This window comes from Cheilinus undulatus, linkage group 4 (genome assembly GCF_018320785.1).
Source record: "Cheilinus undulatus linkage group 4, ASM1832078v1, whole genome shotgun sequence".
NCBI lineage: Eukaryota > Metazoa > Chordata > Actinopteri > Labriformes > Labridae > Cheilinus > Cheilinus undulatus.
The window spans coordinates 54192576-54213026 of record NC_054868.1 but is presented as its reverse complement, the minus strand read 5'-3'; the positions used below and the strand labels follow the sequence as shown (position 1 = coordinate 54213026).

At 41.9% G+C, this 20451-nt stretch overlaps 1 protein-coding gene across 1 annotated transcript; it reads left to right on the top strand.

The window, feature by feature from the left end:
- The first annotated feature begins 1644 nt into the window (after window positions 1-1644).
- On the top strand, window positions 1645-15993 carry b3gnt2a (UDP-GlcNAc:betaGal beta-1,3-N-acetylglucosaminyltransferase 2a). Its single transcript, XM_041784521.1, has 3 exons — window positions 1645-1925; window positions 7833-7956; window positions 14036-15993. The coding sequence occupies exon 3, from the start codon at window positions 14053-14055 to the stop codon at window positions 15241-15243; it is 1191 nt and encodes a 396-aa protein (XP_041640455.1). The 5' UTR covers window positions 1645-1925; window positions 7833-7956; window positions 14036-14052; the 3' UTR covers window positions 15244-15993.
- The last annotated feature ends 4458 nt before the right edge of the window (window positions 15994-20451 follow it).

Genomic DNA, 20451 nt, shown 5'->3' with positions numbered 1-20451 from the left:
CTAAACTTTGACATTTACCAGGCTGAGATATTCATCAGCTAGTGTGACTCCGATCATCATAACCATTGTTGAGATAATTCAGAATTTCTGCTTTTTAACTTAAAGAAGAGGTCTATCATACCATAAAGAACAAAAACAAATGTAAAATACATGTTAACCTGTTGGAAACAAGATTACTATAAAGGTGAAACTAAAAAATTGGTGATCATTTTATACCTCCTGCTTTATTAGCATTCAAACAAGACCGGGTCAATTTGACACAGGAGGACAAAAGGAACATAATTTAGTAAATGGGAGGACAGTACGAGGGTTAAGGGTTTGATTTCAGGCAAATAAGTTCTGTAAGATTAAAAAACCAGTCAGAAACTGTGCAGAGGTGCAGCTTTTCTGGCTGATGCTGCACATCCAAACCGATCACATAACGGCTGTGGTAAAAAGACTTCCACGAAGGATGCACTGGTGTGTCCTCGGTCTAAGCTCCTCCAGGAGCCTCCCCTCTTCTCCATCCTCGCCTCCTCTAGGAGCCTCCTCTCCTTCATCTGCGCCTCCTCTCTCCTCCATCCTTGCCTCGTCCAGGAGCCTCCTCTCTCCTTCATCCTCACCTCCTCTCTCCTCCATCCTTGCCTTCTCCATGAGCCTCCTCTGTCCTCCATCCTTGCCTTCTCCATGAGCCTCCTCTCTCCTCCATCCTTACCTTCTCCAGGAGACTCCTCTCTCCTCCATCCTCACCTCCTTCATGAGCCTCCTCTCTCCTCCATCCTTACCTTCTCCAGGAGACTCCTCTCTCCTCCATCCTCACCTCCTTCATGAGCCTCCTCTCTCCTCCATCCTCACTTCCTCCAGGAGCCTTCTCTCTCTTCCACCCTAGCCTCCTCCAGGAGCCTCCTCTCTCCTCCATCCTCCCCTCCTCTCTCCTCCATCCTCGCCTCCTCCTTGTGAATTTAAGTTGTTGGAAGATCCTTCCCCATGGCGGAGGGAGAATGATTTCCAGGTCAGTGGAGGAGAGAGGAGGTGAGGATAGTGAGAAGCACCCTGGGTCTTTGTATGTGGGTGTCAGACCCCTATCAGACCTCCTCCAACTGAGAAAAAACCAACCAGTCTCTATCTAGAGCTGCAGACCAGCTGAGGGATCAGGAGCTCATCAGTTGATTTACTTCCTGTTCCTCTCAGCCGTGTTCCACTCATTCAGTCTCCTCTGGTTTCAGTTCTGACTTCCTGTGATTATTCTTTATTTTTCATAGTTTTATTTACATTTTTATCTTTTGTTTCACGTTTGAAATCAAAATTTAAAAATATCTGAAATTGTATCAGAATCAAATAAATACTGGGGGGCCTCTGCTCCTCCCCTAAAAATATCCAAATGGTATAGTCCAGTGCTGCAAAATAATGCTAGTAAATTCAGCTTAACCATCGTAAAAATATTGCTCATAAATGGAGACATTATGCTTCAAAAATGCATTAAAATTCACAATTATATGTAAGAATGATGCAACATTTGTTGCTTGGCGAGATTTTTTTTTTTTTGGGGGGGGGGGGTAATATTCTTTCTGGGGGACGAAGATCCCTAGCTACACCCCTGGATGTGGGCCCCTGCCCTCCAAAGTCCGCTCCACGTGCCTGGTTCAGACTTTAGGGAGCCTCGGTTTAACCTGAGGGAGGAGTCAGGGCGGTGCAGCACGCCGAGAGACTGACGCTGACAGCGTCCACATTAGCGCACCTTTGGGACACAACGAGACTTTATCTGTCCATGTGGGAGACTTTAGGACTGATGTAGACTCTGCTGAGGTTGTAGAGAAGGTTACTGCGCGTGCAGCTCTCCAGGAAGCGCCGCCAAAGCACGCGGACAGCCGTGGTTCCTCCGTGGTTCCTCCGTGGTTCACCAGGTGTTGGAGCAGCTGCTGGATCACCGAGGGAGGAGCGGAGAGGTGAGGAACTCGGGACAGGGTTTACTGGAGCTGGGTTTGGACTGTAGAGGAAACTCAGAGTCTGAATGACAAGATCCTCTAGAAGTCTGACTGTAGGAGAGGAACGAGCCATGAGGGAGGGCATCCAGGAGACCAGCTTTAGACCAGACCTCCTCGGCGGGGTCAGATCCTATATGAGCCAGATCAGAGGGTCTCAAACAGGGACCAAAGCATTAGTAGCTTTTTTTGTTGCTCTTTATTCGATTTTAAATATGATCAGTTGAAGAAAAGTAAACACAGGAAGAGGAGGTCCAGGGTTCCCTCAGTGGTGGGATCAGGATGTGTGAGGTCAGAAATAATCAGAGCGCACGTGCTGAATGAGCACAGACACTTAGACACCCTGGTTAGTACTTCCTGTGATTACTCTGACACCTCTGTCTGTGCCACACACTCAGCCCAGCTCTGGAGCCTCCTACTGGACCTCAGTAATGGTCCAGTCCAGTTTCCCAGACTTCAACAGCAGACATTAACCCCTTAAAGCCTGTTAATTCAAATAAAAGCTAGAAAATTCTCATGTGTTGTAACTGGAAAATTCATTCAACCTTCTACCCCTCCCCCGAAAAAAAAAAGCCAAAAAACGACATATGTATTTTTTGTATCACATTTGATACATGAAGGCGTTTTTGGCAACGATGATCCACTGTAGGGCTTTTTTTATAATTTATCTGCATGTATTAAAAATATTTTAAAGTAATTTATTGATCATTTTTATTACATAGAGTTCCCATAAAAGTGTTTATCATATATGATACAATAGGCATGTAGGGGTTAAATGTCATTTTATTTTTATTTTCTTCAACCTTTATTTTGTTGTCCACATATTTCCATCAGATTTATGAAAGAGAGAGCATGAATGATAAATATCACTGATTCTACAGGAACAGGTTCAGAATTTGGCGTTGTTATTTTGTTTACTTCAATAATCTTTTTCTCCCAGCTGAATTTTTAACTAGAACAGGTTTTAATTCAAAATTTTTCCAAATTTCTGCCAGTAATATCTGGATTTTTGTCATGTCCATTTGGCACACTAAAATGCATTTAATTTTTATTTCTTCATTTTAAGGTGAATGTAAATTTTTCAGTTAATCTAATACTGGTATTTAGTAATCATATTCAGTAATAGAATGCATTATCTTCACGTCTTCTTTGATTTCACTCATCTAACAAATCTTGAATCTAACTTTAAGTTTTTCTAACCATACCATAAAAATGTTAAACCACAATAAACACACCTTTTTAAATAAAATGGTTGTATATCCATTTTAATTAGCTGGTATTTTGTCAAATATGCAAAAAACAAAACAAAAACAAAAATATAAAAAAAGCTTTTTTTTTTGGGAAAAATAACACAACCATAATCTCATAGAGTTGATTAACATCTGATAGAGTTGACAAACATCTGAAAGAGTTGACAAACATCTGACAGAGTTGACAAACATCTCAAAGAGTTGACAAACATCTGATAAATTTGACAACCATCTGATAGAGTTGACAACCATCTGATAGAGTTGACAACCATCTGATAAAGTTGACAACCATCTGATAGATTTGACAACCATCTGATAAAGTTGACAACCATCTGATAGAGTTGACAACCATCTGATAGAGTTGACAACCATCTGATAGAGTTGACAACCATCTGATAAAGTTGACAACCATCTGATAAAGTTGACAACCATCTGATGGAGTTGACAACCATCTGCCAGAGTTGACAATCATCTGATAGAGTTGACAATCATCTGCCAGAGTTGACAATCATCTGATAGAGTTGACAATCATCTGCCAGAGTTGACAAACATGTGATAGAGTTGACAATCATCTGATAGAGTTGACAACCATCCGATAGAGTTGACAAACATCTGCCAGAGTTGACAAACATGTGATAGAGTTGACAATCATGTGATAGAGTTGACAATCATCTGATAGAGTTGACAATCATCTGATAGAGTTGACAATCATCTGATAGAGTTGACAATCATCTGATAGAGTTGACAATCATCTGCCAGAGTTGACAATCATCTGATAGAGTTGACAATCATCTGCCAGAGTTGACAATCATCTGATAGAGTTGACAATCATCTGATAGAGTTGACAATCATCTGCCAGAGTTGACAATCATGTGATAGAGTTGACAATCATCTGCCAGAGTTGACAATCATCTGATAGAGTTGACAATCATCTGATAGAGTTGACAATCATCTGCCAGAGTTGACAATCATCTGATAGAGTTGACAATCATCTGATAGAGTTGACAATCATCTGATAGAGTTGACAATCATCTGATAGAGTTGACAATCATCTGATAGAGTTGACAATCATGTGATAGAGTTGACAATCATCTGCCAGAGTTGACAATCATCTGATAGAGTTGACAATCATCTGATAGAGTTGACAATCATCTGCCAGAGTTGACAATCATCTGATAGAGTTGACAATCATCTGATAGAGTTGACAATCATCTGATAGAGTTGACAATCATCTGATAGAGTTGACAATCATGTGATAGAGTTGACAATCATCTGCCAGAGTTGACAATCATGTGATAGAGTTGACAATCATCTGCCAGAGTTGACAATCATCTGATAGAGTTGACAATCATCTGCCAGAGTTGACAATCATCTGATAGAGTTGACAATCATGTGATAGAGTTGACAATCATGTGATAGAGTTGACAATCATCTGATAGAGTTGACAATCATCTGATAGAGTTGACAATCATCTGCCAGAGTTGACAATCATCTGCCAGAGTTGACAATCATCTGATAGAGTTGACAATCATCTGATAGAGTTGACAATCATCTGCCAGAGTTGACAATCATCTGATAGAGTTGACAATCATCTGATAGAGTTGACAATCATCTGCCAGAGTTGACAATCATGTGATAGAGTTGACAATCATCTGCCAGAGTTGACAATCATCTGATAGAGTTGACAATCATCTGATAGAGTTGACAATCATCTGCCAGAGTTGACAATCATGTGATAGAGTTGACAATCATCTGCCAGAGTTGACAATCATCTGATAGAGTTGACAATCATCTGATAGAGTTGACAATCATCTGCCAGAGTTGACAATCATGTGATAGAGTTGACAATCATCTGACAGAGTTGACAATCATCTGATAGAGTTGACAATCATCTGATAGAGTTGACAATCATCTGCCAGAGTTGACAATCATCTGATAGAGTTGACAATCATCTGATAGAGTTGACAATCATGTGATAGAGTTGACAATCATCTGATAGAGTTGACAATCATCTGATAGAGTTGACAATCATGTGATAGAGTTGACAATCATCTGATAGAGTTGACAATCATCTGATAGAGTTGACAATCATCTGATAGAGTTGACAATCATGTGATAGAGTTGACAATCATCTGCCAGAGTTGACAATCATCTGATAGAGTTGACAATCATCTGATAGAGTTGACAATCATCTGCCAGAGTTGACAATCATCTGATAGAGTTGACAATCATCTGATAGAGTTGACAATCATCTGCCAGAGTTGACAATCATGTGATAGAGTTGACAATCATGTGATAGAGTTGACAATCATCTGATAGAGTTGACAATCATCTGATAGAGTTGACAATCATCTGCCAGAGTTGACAATCATGTGATAGAGTTGACAATCATCTGATAGAGTTGACAATCATGTGATAGAGTTGACAATCATCTGATAGAGTTGACAATCATGTGATAGAGTTGACAATCATCTGATAGAGTTGACAATCATCTGATAGAGTTGACAATCATCTGCCAGAGTTGACAATCATGTGATAGAGTTGACAATCATCTGATAGAGTTGACAAATGTGATGGATTTGACAATGGGGACTAAACATAATTGCTTTTATTTGTATTCTTAAACCAAAATAATCATTTTCATGATTTTTATAGATTTGTCAGTTATTATTGGATGTTAGATAAACAGTGTTTTGAAGAGCATGGTCAGGTTTGGGACGAAGGCTGAAGTCCATTAAGCTTTAATAGTTTAGCTGTAGACAGAGAGAATTTTAGCTTAGAATAAGTAGAATTAGGGAGAATTAAGAGTCTGCAGCTAACAAAAGCAATTCAACAGGAATCAGTGAAGGAGAGTGATGTGTAACGCTTTAATCCTTCTTCTGAAATGTGTTTAGTTATGGATTTATTCAAATGAAAATAGTCAGCTCCAGCTGAACATGAGGAAAACCATGTTTGACTAATTCAACAGAATCACAAGTTTTAATCTGTTTATTTAAAGGAGATGGAGCAAATTAAGGAACATAAGTCTAAAACACATAAGAAAACATGCTGGAGTTAGCAAAAGTGCTCTTTTCCATCTGTAGTTCTCTAGCATAGTGGTTCTCATATGGTGTGGCAGGGCACACTAGTGTGCCTAGTAGTGGCAAGTCTAGGTGTGTCCTGGGAATTTGTTCAACCATTTGCTATTAGTACAACTTTATGGCAAGTACTGTGACCAGGCTTGAGCACAGATCTGACTTGGCCCGTGAGCAAAGAACAAAACAAAACAAAACAAAACAAAACAAAACAAAACAAAAAAACAGAGAATGGGGCCCTCCCATGTATTTATTGATATCGGTGTATGTGTAGGGGATCAGCAGCATTTTTGCCATTTTTTTCATCACTTTTAGCCTCTTTTTATCAGTTGTTTGCAACTTTTAATCATTTTACCACTCTTTTGCTACTTTAACCAATTTTTGCACATTATGCCAATTTTCACCCATTTGATTCTTACCTTTGTTTGGCCACTTTTTTGTCCTATTTTGCCCTGTTTTTCACTTTTAACCTATTTTTACTCACTTTTTTGCCAGTGGTAACCAATTATTGCAACCTTTTTGATATTTTCACCAGTTTTTGCCACTTTTAACCCATTATAGTTGGGAATTTTTTTGCCCAATTTTTCATCACTCTTAATCCCTTATAACCACCATTTTGCAACTTTGAACCCATTAATGCAATGTTGTGCCATGTTTGCCTATTTTCACCTTTGTTCTGACACGTTTTTTTCCCATTTTTGCCACATTTTTTCATTCAGTCTTTTTACCTTATTGACACTTTCAGTACATTTTTGCCACTACTAACCCCTTTTTTGGACACTTTTTGCCAATTTTTGCCCATTTTTTACTTTGTTTAACCACTTTTTGCCCACTTTTGCCATGTTTTTCCATCACTTTTAACAATATGAATATGGTGCGCCTTGAGATTTTGACTTAACCTTTGGTGTGCCTTGGGCAAAAATGTTTGAAAACCACTGCTCTAGCAGGTACAACATTTACACTGTACAGTACTAAACTTTAACACTCTGACCTCTGACCCTGCCTTTTTACTGTTTACGTTCACTCCATAATACGTAACAAATGCGTCTTTCTTATTCAAGCTTCTAACACAGTTGTTTTCTCCAGTTGCCCTCTTTCAAAATAAAACACCATTTTAATCCAAACATGGGGTGGAGTAGTTATAGCTAAAGGCACAATGAACACAGCAGAGCTACGCGGCTAACGCTACCCTGTTAGTGTGAATACATGTGAGTTTACATCAGGATTAATATGTTCAGAATAAATGCTAGCCTTCTGATCTGTCTGTAAATGTTAACCAGGATGAATGCTGGCGGTGGGTAATTGGTCGTCAAACATTTCTGTCATGAAATGTGGTCTGATCTCTCTCTGGAGTTACAGTATTTGTTGTCACTTTTCAATCAAGGAACTATAAAATCACAACAGAGTCAGAATGTGGACATTTATAGGACAATCAACGGTATGGCGGGCTTACAACATTTGAATGCTACGTTACTTGAACAAGGTCGTGAGGGGATTTGGTCTGTTGAAGCCTCTTCTGTCCTTAATCCTTGTGTTCTTTATTTTAGATGGCTGCAGCAGAAACATCCGTTCTTCATGAGGACGTTCTTCTTCTATCAGCTCCTCCATACGAGTCTCAGTGATGTCACGATATCCAACAACCAAACTGACCAATCATTGCTTCTACTACAGGTAAAATAACAGATCAAAGTTCACAAAATAAAACACATCACCATCAGCCCCTAATCTAAACAAGCCAGAGACACATTGAATCCATCTCTGTCTTTTAAAGTGACACAGAAGTTAAATCTTTCCAGAAAACAATCCTTTAAAAATCCAGTGACACGTTTTTTTAGTGGCTATGAGAGGGTCTGCCCACAGAGTAGGCCAGGTCCCTGATAAACCCAGAGAATGGCCCCTGATAAACCCAGAGAATGGCCCCTGATAAACCCAATGAATGGCCCCTGATAAACCCAGAGAATGGCCCCTGATAAACCCAGAGAATGGCCCCTGATAAACCCAGAGAATGGCCCCTGATAAACCCAATGAATGGCCCCTGATAAACCCAGAGAATGGCCCCTGATAAACCCAGAGAATGGCCCCTGATAAACCCAGAGAATGGCCCCTGATAAACCCAGAGAATGGCCCCTGATAAACCCAGAGAATGGCCCCTGATAAACCCAATGAATGGCCCCTGATAAACCCAGAGAATGGCCCCTGATAAACCCAGAGAGTGGCCCCTGATAAACCCAATGAATGGCCCCTGATGAACCCAGAGAATGGGCCCCTGATAAACCCAGAGAATGGCCCCTGATAAACCCAGAGAATGGGCCCCTGAAAAACCCAATGAATGGACCCTGATAAACCCAGAGAGTTGACCCTTATAAACCCAGAGAGTGGACCCTTATAAACCCAGAGAATGGGCCCCTGATAAACCCAGAGAATGGGCCCCTGAAAAACCCAATGAATGGACCCTGATAAACCCAGAGAATGGGCCCCTGAAAAACCCAATGAATGGCCCCTGATAAACCCAGAGAATGGACCCTGGTAAACCCAGAGAATGGCCCCTGATAAACCCAGAGAATGGGCCCCTGAAAAACCCAATGAATGGCCCCTTATGAACCCAGAGAGAGGACCCTGATAAACCCAGAGAATGGACCCTGATAAACCCCAATTTTCTTTTAGTGTAAACGCCTTTTTTGCTGCTCTATCACCCCTTTCACTGCTGTAGCAGCCCATTTTTTTTTTTTTTTAACTTTTTACACATTTTGACACCTGTAATCATTTTCTGGCACATTTTAACCCCTTTGTAGCATATTTCTGCCTGCAGCCTTTGCTAAAAGATGCCTAAAAATCGATACAGAAACCTCCAATTGCAATGCAAACACAATGACCCACAAAGCAAACAAGCTGCAATCAATGACGTGATCGATTATCCTCTGTTGTCATTTTTAATACATGTAAATCCTGGTGATGAAACTGTATCTCAATATCAACATGGCTGCAGCAGCCATGTCCCTGCATGGACTCTGAGACGCCAACTACAACCTTCTACCTGCTGCCAAATCTAACGTACAGCTCAGAGGGTGAAATGAGCCCATGCAGCACGGAGACGACAGTTTTGGAGACGTTTAGAGTTGATTTCATAACTCTGCCTGTACTTGAGCAGGGTAGCTCCACATACCGGGCTAAAGTGCACATAAATGGTGGGGATGCTGAGTAAGCATCCACGCTATTGAAATTTGCGTCGGCCATTTTGTTTATTATTACTCTTCTGCGCCGGCTCTTTCCTCCTTCATACTTCGTCATATCGACACAGTATGAACTTTAAAAAAATTCTGTTTTTTCATCATTCGACTGCCATATCTTTTCTCATTTCTAACTTTTATAATTTTTAAAATATTTAGCTTTGTTTGACAATGTTAAACAGATGGAAAAATTTCACAAATCTGCACTTTTCTTTTTAACTCTTCATAACTTTGGCATTCCTGGGGCTATTTTCACTATTCTGCTGTCATATATTTTGCTATTCTTGACTGCTTTTTGCCCATTTGAGTCACTTTTCACTAATTTTTTGCCACATTTGGACCATTTTATGTCACCTATAACTCATTGTTGTCACTTCTCACCCATTTTTGCTATTTTCTGACCCCTTTTCCACTTTTCCTCACCCCTTTTCACCTATTTTTGTTGCTATTTGACCATTTTTGCCACCTTTAGCTTATTGTAATTTCACTTCAAGCTGTTTTTATCCTTTTTTAGCTATTGAATGCCATTTTCAGCTACTTTTATGCCATTTGATGCTATTTTTTTGCTATTTTTAACTATTTTAAGGCTACTTTTAGCTATTCTTAAACTATTTTCAGCTATTTTTTGGCTACTTCCAGATATTTTAGGTCATTTTCAGCTTATTTAGGCTACTTTCAGCTGTTTTTATCCTTTTTTTAGCTATTGAATGCCATTTTCAGCTACTTTTATGCCATTTTATGCCATCTTATGCTATTTTTATGCTATTTCCAGCTGTTTTTGTGCTTTTGGCTATTTCCAGCAGTTCTTCCACAATTCAGCTCTCAGCATCCCCATGCAGTTTCAGCTGAAATTGCAGTTTTGATCTAGTTTTCATGAATAAAATCACCCTGATGTTAAGATATAGAAACGGTGCAGACATGACGGATGTCCCTGCTGACATCATTAATGCTCCTTAAACAAGGATGTGATGTTTCCTGGAGGAAAACTGATAGAGATCTGACATTTTCACTGCTGTATAAACCCCGTTGGACCGACTCAGAGTTAATACGTACATGCTCCTCTCAATAAACAATGACAGGGACGGCTGCCAGCAAACTACAGTCATGTGGACGGCTGAATTAGAATGGTATGATTCCTGACTGACGCTGTTAGAGGAGGAGGAGGAGGAGGAATGTTCTGGAGCCATTCCTGCAGGATTAGAGATTTAAAACAGCAGCCTGTCTGAGCTCTGAAACTGTGGGAAAAAGAGAAAATGACTGTTCTTTCTGTGGTTCCTCCACTTTTATTCAGGCTGCACCTCTCTAGTTTTTCACCCTCATTAAGGACAGTTCATAACACCAGTGCTGAGTCATCAGATACCAATTTACTGCTTTTGAGTATGTGTCTATTTATAGTTTATTTTAATGTCCCCAGTGAGAACAGAACCAACCTCCACCACTTGAATAACCTCCCATGTAACATTTCTGTGGCTTAGCCTTCCCCAGGTTGATGGGGGTGATGCCAGCATCTCTGATACTTGTCTTTAGGGTTGGTAGCTCAGTTAGAGATGCACCGATAGTGAAAAATCAGAGTCAGTTCTCATGTTTAACATTTTAGACAATTGCATGTGTCAGAGTAAGGCTCGACAGACACTACAGGATCTTCGGCCTGGTTTCAGGTAAGAATTTCCTCTCTTGACGATTGTGGGGGCGTATCCCAAGCGGAGCCTTGTCACAAACGATTATTTCTCTGAATAACCCTCGTGTGTGTGGTGTCAGGACGATTTTTACTGCTCCAAATCACGTTGTAGCCTCCAAGATCCCGAATTGTAAATATCAAACATGTTTGATTGTTTGTAAAAACAATGCCTTAACTGTGAACTCCTGGATGACCCGATGATAAAGAACATGATAAGGTGCTCTATCAGTGGACAACACTGACTAAGTGCCCTCCTTGGTTCAAAGTTCACTTTGCTATCCCTGTGAAGAGCACTTTAGTAGTCAGCAGTCAAACATGTATCCAGACAATCATGAATGCAACATAAAGACACCCTAAATAACTACTCAGTAAGACAGTCGGCAATTACAACAACACTGACAGCAGTAAATGTAGCGCAACAAACTCTGTTATTGAGCACTTTGTTCAATACCAAAAGTGAAGATATAATTCTTAACAAACATGCGGTTGCAGCAGGCAGAGCAGACACACCCTCATCAGCTCAACAATGTGGTTTTCAACATGTTTTTGCCCTCGGCAAACCTGACAGCAAGCCAAGATCACACGGCACACCATATTCATATCTATAATAATGAGCTCAATGTCTGCCTTTACAAGCCTCCCAGGGCCTGCTGCTGAGAAGTATCCCCACAGCATGACGCTGCTGAGAAGTATCCCCACAGCATGACGCTGCTGAGAAGCATCCCCACAGCCTGATGCTGCTGAGAAGCATCCCCGCAGCCTGATGCTGCTGAGAAGCATCCTCACAGCATGATGCTGCTGAGAAGTATCCCCACAGCATGATGCTGCTGAGAAGCATCCTCACAGCATGATGCTGCTGAGAAACATCCCCGCAGCCTGATGCTGCTGAGAAACATCCCCGTAGCCTGATGCTTCTCAGCAGCATCAGGCTACGGGGATGCTGCTGAGAAGCATCCCCACAGCCTGATGCTGCTGAGAAGCATCCCCGCAGCCTGATGCTGCTGAGAAGCATCCTCACAGCATGATGCTGCTGAGAAGTATCCCCACAGCATGATGCTGCTGAGAAGCATCCCCGCAGCCTGATGCTGCTGAGAAGTATCCCCACAGCATGATGCTGCTGAGAAGCATCCCCACAGCCTGATGCTGCTGAGAAGCATCCCCACAGCCTGATGCTGCTGAGAAACATCCCCGCAGCCTGATGCTGCTGAGAAGCATCCTCACAGCATGATGCTGCTGAGAAGTATCCCCACAGCATGATGCTGCTGAGAAGCATCCCCACAGCCTGATGCTGCTGAGAAGCATCCTCACAGCATGATGCTGCTGAGAAACATCCCTGCAGCCTGATGCTGCTGAGAAACATCCCCGTAGCCTGATGCTTCTAAGCAGCATCAGGCTACGGGGATGCTGCTGAGAAGCATCCCCGCAGCCTGATGCTGCTGAGAAGCATCCCCGCAGCCTGATGCTGCTGAGAAGTATCCCCACAGCATGATGCTGCTGAGAAGCATCCCCACAGCCTGATGCTGCTGAGAAGCATCCTCACAGCATGATGCTGCTGAGAAACATCCCCACAGCCTGATGCTGCTGAGAAGCATCCCCGCAGCCTGATGCTGCTGAGAAGCATCCCCGCAGCCTGATGCTGCTGAGAAGTATCCCCACAGCATGATGCTGCTGAGAAGCATCCCCACAGCCTGATGCTGCTGAGAAGCATCCCCGCAGCGTGATGCTGCTGAGAAGCATCCCAGCACAATGATGCTGCCACCATCGTGCTCCACAGTGGGGATAGTGTGTTTGTGTTTCAGCTATTTTTAGGCTATTGTAAGCTTTTTTAGGCTACTTTCAGTCATTTTTATCCTATATTTAGCTTTTGAATGCCATTTTCAGCTACTTTTATGCTATTTTATGCTATTTTTTCTCTATTTTTACCTTATTTTATGCTACTTTCAGTTTTTTTTAGACTATTGTCAGCTTTTTTGGGCTACTTTCAGCTGTTTTTATCCTTTTTTTAGCTATTGAATGCCATTTTCAGCTACTTTTATTCTTTTTCAGCTATTTTAAGGCTACTTTCAGCTGTTTTCACTTTTTTTTAGCTATTGAATGCCATTTTCAGCTACTTTTATGCTATTTTCAGCAAGGCTATTTTCAGCTATTTTTAGGCTACTTTCAGCTGTTTTTATCCTTCTTTGTCTATTGAATACCATTTTTAGCTGTTGCATTGTGTGTTTGTGGTGATGTCAGTGTTTGGCGTCTTGTCTGATGGTCTAAAAGCTCCATCCTGGTCTCATCAGACCAAAGAACTTTCTTCCTCTTGACCATGGAGTCTCCCACAGTCCTTCTGGTGAACTCTAGTCCAGATTGAATCTGAGTTTTCTTCAACAGTGTCTTTCTCTTTGCCACTCTCCCATAAAGCTCTGACTGGTGAAGAACCCAGCCAACAGTTGTTGTCTGCAGAGTCTCTCCCATCTCAGCTGCTGAAGCTTGGAACTCCTTGAGAGTAGTCATAGGTGTCTTGGTGGACTCTCTCACTAGTCTCCTTCTTGCACGCTCACTCAGTTTGTGAGGACGGTCTGATCTAGGCAGATTTACACATGTGACATATTCCTTCATTTCTTCATGATGGATTTAACTGAACTCTGGAGGATGTTCAGAGACTTGCAGATGTTTCTGTCTCCATCCCCTGACTTAGACTTTTCAATAACCTTTTCTTCATGGTAGCCATGAATACTGATGAGCCAGTGACTGGTCCTTTTAGACACAGGTGTTTTTATACTACGACCACTAAGACAATTTCACTGACCTCAGGTGATCCTCATTTCTCTAACTTATTTTTATTGTCGTCATTTTTCAGGTGCAGAGGCGGCCAGCATGCCTATGACCTGCAGGAAAGCGATCTTTCTCTGTGTGATGTTCTTCTGCCTCTTCATGGTCGTCACATGGATGCACAGGCAAGACCAAAGCGGCCAGAAGATCCGCATCCCAACTGAGAGGTTTTGGCGCCAGACTGTCCTTAGCAAATCCTTCTGGAACCGAGAGCAGCAGCTCCTGGACTTTGCCTACAACTCCATCTTAAACTCTGCACACTCTGATGGTGATTCTGTCATCGAGCTGCCTGATTGGCTGAATGATACTGGACCGCTTGACAGCTGTGCGCCAGACCACAGAATCCCCATGCAGGTCCCAGACTACAACACCCTGCCTGAGCGCTTCCAGGATTTCCTGTTGCACATGCGCTGCAGGTCGTACCCTCTGCTGATAAACCAGCCACACGTCTGCGATGAAAATCCCTTCCTGCTTCTTGTGGTTAAGTCTCTGACCTCGCACTTTGATCGGCGCCAAGCTATCAGGGAAACCTGGGGACGAGCGGGCGTCTTAGCCAATCACACTGTAGCAGTGGTCTTCCTGCTAGGGAACACTATACCCTCGGATCACCAACCTGACCTGCAGGAGCTGCTGGTCCACGAGGCGGCGCTCCACAGAGACATCCTTCAGTGGGACTACAGGGACACGTTCTTCAATCTGACCGTAAAGGAGGTCCTCTTTCTACGGTGGTTCAACCAGCACTGTCCCCACGCCAGGTTCGTCCTCAAAGGTGATGACGACGTCCTCGTAAACACGCCACAGATCATGGAGCTCCTGCAGAACATGTCCGACAGCAGAGTGAAGGATTTCTTCATAGGGGACGTCATCAAGAACGCCAGCCCTCACAGGAACCTGAAACTAAAGTATTCTGTCCCGGAGAGTGTATATGTAGGGAGTTACCCGCCCTATGCTGGAGGAGGAGGGTACCTCTTCTCTGGAGAGTTGGCGTTCCGCCTTTACACTACATCCCAGCAGGTGGCGCTGTATCCCATAGACGACGTCTACATAGGGATGTGTCTGCAGAAACTCGGCGTGGTCCCTCAGAAACACTCAGGCTTTAGGACGTTTGGCATCGACAAGAAACACAGAGACAACCCGTGCGTTTACCGCGGACTGATGCTGGTTCACAGCCTGACGCCGCAGGAAATGCTGAGCGTCTGGCCGTGGATCATCCACCCTGAGCTGGACTGCCAGTGAAGCTCTACATTCATCGGGCTCTTTCTGGATATGACTACCGTCAGCTGAATCTGTTGTTGCTCACCACAGATTCTAACATTCTTTTCTGTTGCTTTTGGCTGGTTTCACTTGAAAACGATGTTGGGCAACAGAGCCTCTGGTTGGTGACACTACCCAGTCTGCTTGGTCTCATTGGCTATTCAGAGTTTTTCTGTCAGAGTTAGTCTGGACTCATAAATATCAAATATGTTTAATACAGTGCTTTCCAAACTTTTTGCCCAAGGCACAGCTAAGGTTAAGCCAAAATGTCAAGGCACACCATATTTAAATCGATACAAAATAGACTTTTTAAGTAATGTTACAGTCAAAGTGGCCCATAAGTGGAGATAAAGGAGAGAGCTTTCTGGGGCCCAGCCAACTGGGGGATCATGGAGATGGCAAAAGTGGGCAAAAGGTGGCAAAAATGGGTTAAAAGTGGTGAAAAAGCATGAAAAATTGGGTGAAAATTGGTAAAACAAAGCCAGAAATGGGTGAAAATTGGTAAAAAAAAAGTTGCCAAAAAATGGGTTGAAATTGGCGAAAAATTTGTTGAAAGTGTCGAAATAGCGACAGAAATGGGTAACAAGGGCCCTGATGAAAGGGTTTAATGTTGTAAATAGGTGGTAAAAATCAAAAAGGGGCAAATTGGGCAAAAAAGTGGTCAAACAAAGGCAAAAGTGGGCAAAATTGGCAAAAAGGTGGCAAAATAGATCACAGGTGGCAGGAAAATAGCAAAAAAGGGGTTAAAGTTACTAAAAAGTGGTAAAAAGGGGTTAAAAGTGGTTGGAAAAAATGGCCAAACAATAGCAAAAGTGGGTGAAAAGTGGCCAAAAAGGTAGCAAAAATGGGTTAAATGTGGTAAAAAGTTCCAAAAAAGTGGCAGAAATGGGTCAAAAGTAGTAATAGGAAGTGGCAAAAATACAATAAAAAAAACAGCAAAATTTTGTAAGTTGACAAAAGAAGTGGCAAAAATTGGTAGAAAAATTGGTTAACTTGGTTGAAAATAGCATGAATTAATAATTTCAACCCAATAATAGCTTGCCATGCTTTTCAGCTCTAAATGAGGTAACTGTTAGCCAGGATGCTAGCACCAGTGCTACTGATCCAACACACATGCACTGATATCAATAAATCCCAACTGGGAAGGTCCCATTCTCTGGGGTCCGGCTAGATCTGTGGGCGGGCCTGGTTACTTGTCATAAAGTCATAGTAATGGTATGGTACAAATTCCCACGGCACATCTAGACCTGCCTGAAGGCACACTGGTGAGCCTAGACACACCATTGGAGAACGACTTGTTTAATAGATTACACACTGGATCGTTTCTGTTCTTCTTAAAAGTTTTCACTTCCTTTTTGCCTTTTTCTTCTTGTATTTTAAAAAGTAAACAGTGGAGTGAACTTTTTAATACTCATATTAGGGCTGCACCCTGGCCTATGTGGGGAGGGGGGGTGCAGCTGCAGGTGTGTCGGGATAGTTGGGTTAATGTGCTGCATCAGAGCACAGAGAGTGAGAGAAAGGCTGAGAAACCGTTACAGGTGTTTTGTTAATCAGCTGATTGGAGCTTTTTTCAGGACTGAAATAACTGTCCAGAACTGGCCCTGTTATTTCCTCTACTCATTTTCTACAGCTGATCATTTTTGGGGGTCTAGGTGGTGAGATGTGGGGGTCTGGTGTGGCCCTTGGGCCCTCAGTCACTGTTGTAGCGTTTAAACACACAGGTCTATTATTGATTATTATTATATTAAGATTTATTTTTGGCTTTTCATGCCTTTATTACATAGAAGAGGACAGCTGATAGAGCTGGAAACAGGAGAGTGGAGAGAGACATGCGGCAGAAGGCTACAGGCCGGATTTGAACCCGGGCTGCCCGGGCACATGGGTAGCACCTTAGACCAGTGGTTCTCAGCCTTGGAGTTGGGACCCCTTGGGGGTCGTGAGACCCTAAGAGGGGGTCTCCAAATGCCCTAAAAAAGAAGAGAATGTTTGAATTACATTGTTGCCCCTTTCCATCATTTTTTCTGCCTTTTTTGCCACTTCTAAACCAATTCTTGTCACTTAAGCCTAATGTTGTCTCTGTTGACCCATTATTGCCACTATTAACCCCATTTTAACCACATTGACCTAACTGATATAACTATTTTGCCAGTTTAACAAATTCCTGTTATCTGCCAAGATTTTCTTTCTCAGTTAACCTTTTTTTTGCCAGTTTATATCAATTTTTCAACCAATTTCACCAAGTTTCCACCCACTTATGCCAATTTCAAGTCATTTCAGCCACTTTTGAACTCCCTTTTACCTCTATTTATGCCCATTTTTATCAAATTTTTGCCACTTCTAACCCACTTGTGCCACTTTTAAAATCCAATTTCACCATCTTTTCCACCATTTTTGCCATTATTAACCCATTTTAGCTATTTTTGACCTATTTTAATTATTTTTTAACAAAGGGAATTACATTTTTGAGGGCTATTTACTACACAAATGAGTAGAAAATATATTTTTTCTTTGATGAGACTGGTTATTATTCAGGTTAAATATAAAATATATTTATCTCAGCTTATCTTTAAAATGGACCGTGGTTTATTTGTTCTTGCTCTTTTGGATAAAAGCATCTGCCAAATGGCATTGCTGCATTTTGCTGGCCCCCAGTTTTGTCTGGTCCCAGAAAATTCTCCCCTTTATCCCCCCTTATGGGTTCATCCACCTCCAGGTCCAGTGGGGGTCCCCAGTCTTTAGCACCTTTGTTTTGGGGGTCTTGGGTCGGAAAGGTTGAGAACCCCTGCCTCAGACCACTAGGCTATCTGTGCACCCGACAGGTCTATTCAGTACTACAGTGGAGAATAAATGAGCCGTTGGACGACGTCTGCAGATGAAAACTCCCCGTAGATAAACATTATGTAAGAAGAACAGGAAGATAACCTCTGCTCTCATTTACACAGCTCTCTGTAAACACACCGCTGAGCCAGCGTGGATCAACACAAACACAACTACTGTTCAGGAAACAGGATCTGATGTCTGTGGAGGGTCTTCCATGCTCAACTGAAACATGGTCCATAGGGGGACCAGTGGACTTGATTAGGGTTCCTAGAGATGTTCCTTTCCTCCACAAGGCTCATGAGGTCTTCAGTTCAGTCCAGTTGGCCCCTTTGGACCAAGTTTAGGAGGATGTAGTGTTTAAAATTGTGCACTTTGACAACAGTGGTCCAGAGGAGTTGATCATGGATTCCATTATGCATCAGGATCAATCTACGCCAGTGGTTCTCAACTGGTGGGTCGGGACCTAAAAGTGGGTCACAAATGTGTGCCTAGAAAAAAATGGTTGCAACAAAGCAATGACGTACGGAAGCCTTAAGCAGACACGAGTCCATACTTGATTTAACTTTTTCTTGTGATGTATATTTCAGGCTTGTTCTCAAGATTTTTACTTCTCTTCTTTTCTCAGGATAAATCTTCCCGAGGTATTTTCTCAAGAAGTTGCCAAAATTACCGTAATGTCCTAAAAGTGGAGTAAAATAAAATATATGCACTCATTTCCTTTGTAACTGTGATTTTTAGAGAGTAACTAAAGCCCAGATTTCAACCTGAGGTCATAGACCGTAGAAAGAACTGGACTAACCCCGTGTGATGTCAGCCATCTGCTTACAACAGGCGGACTCAAACGGCTCTTTAAGTCAATCCACGGAGGCTTCCATATTGACATCATGGTCTCAACTGAACTTTGGATCAACCTAACAACCCGCCCACCAAGCTTGACTTCCTGTCAGCTAGCTAGCTAGCATTCTGGTTGGCAGAAACGTAGCCTCTGCCTGTCGAGCTATCTGTCAGTCAAATGAGACGCACCAATCAGTCCGCAGTGAGGTTTTTCCTAAATATCATCTAAAGCAGCGTTACTAAACCTGATCAACCAAAAAGCCGAATCGCTGAGAAAAAAAAAATTAACAAGAACTGCAATCTAAGTGGTAGTTAAAATTAGTTAAGGTGGCAAAAATAGTCAAAAAGCGGCAAATACTGGGAGAAAAGTGGCAAAAATGGGTGGGAAGTGACTAAATAATGAGTTAAAATGGTAGAAATGTTGCAAAAAATGAGTAATAAGTGACCAAAATGGGCAAAAATCAGAAAAAAGGTGGGAAAATGGGCAAAACATGGCATTTAATTGCAAGGGCCAGCTTAAATAGGCGAGAAGTGGCAAAAAGGGGCAGAAATTGAAAAAAGCAGGATAAAAGTGACAAAAAGAAGTGGCAAAAACGGGCTAGAGCTGCAAACACTGGGAGGAGAATAGCAATAAAGGGCAGAATTTGACAAAAATGGAAGAAAATTGTCAAGAAATGGTCCAAAAGTGGCACAAAGTGGAGAAAAATGAATGAAAAGTGACTTAAATGGGCGAAAATGAGAATAAAGGTATCAATATGGGAAATTAGTGGCATTTAATTGCAAAAGGCAGCTTAAATGGATGAGAAGTGGAAAAAAAGGGGCGAAAAAATTGCAAAAAGCAGGATAAAAGTTTCAAAAGGGGGAGAAAAGTGACAAAAAGAAGTGAAAAAATGGGCTTAAGCGACAAACACTGGGAGAAAAGAGGCAAAAAAAGCAGAAAGTGGCAAAAAAGGGTGAAAAGTGGTAAAAAAATGAGTTTAAAGTGACAAAAATGGTCCAAAAGTGGCAAAAACTTGAAGAAAATTGAATGAAAAGTGACTTAAATGGGCGAAAATGAGAATAAAGATGGAAATTAGTGGTTTTTAATTGCCGAAGGCAGCTTAAATGGGCGAGAAGTGGCAAAAGGGGAAAATTTCAAAAAGCATGATAAAAATTTAAAAAAGGAGTGGCAAAAATTGCCTGAAAGTGGCAAACACTGGGAGAAAAGAGGCAATAAAGGGCAGAATGTGGCAAAAATGGGAGAAAATTGTCTAAAAAATGAGTTACAGGTGACAAAAATGGTCAAAAAGTGACAAACATGTAGAAAAAAGGGTGAAAGTGACTTAAATGGGCAAAAGTAAGAATAAAGGTGGAAAAAATGGGAAAAGAGTGGCATTTAATTTCAGAAGGCAGCTTAAATGGGCAGGAGGTGGCAAAAAGGGGCAAAAAATTGCAAAAAGCAGGATAAAAGTGTGAAAAGGGGGATAAAAGTGACAAAAAGAAGTAGAAAAATGGGCTTAAAGTGGTAAACACTGGGAGAAAAGTGGCAAAAAAGAG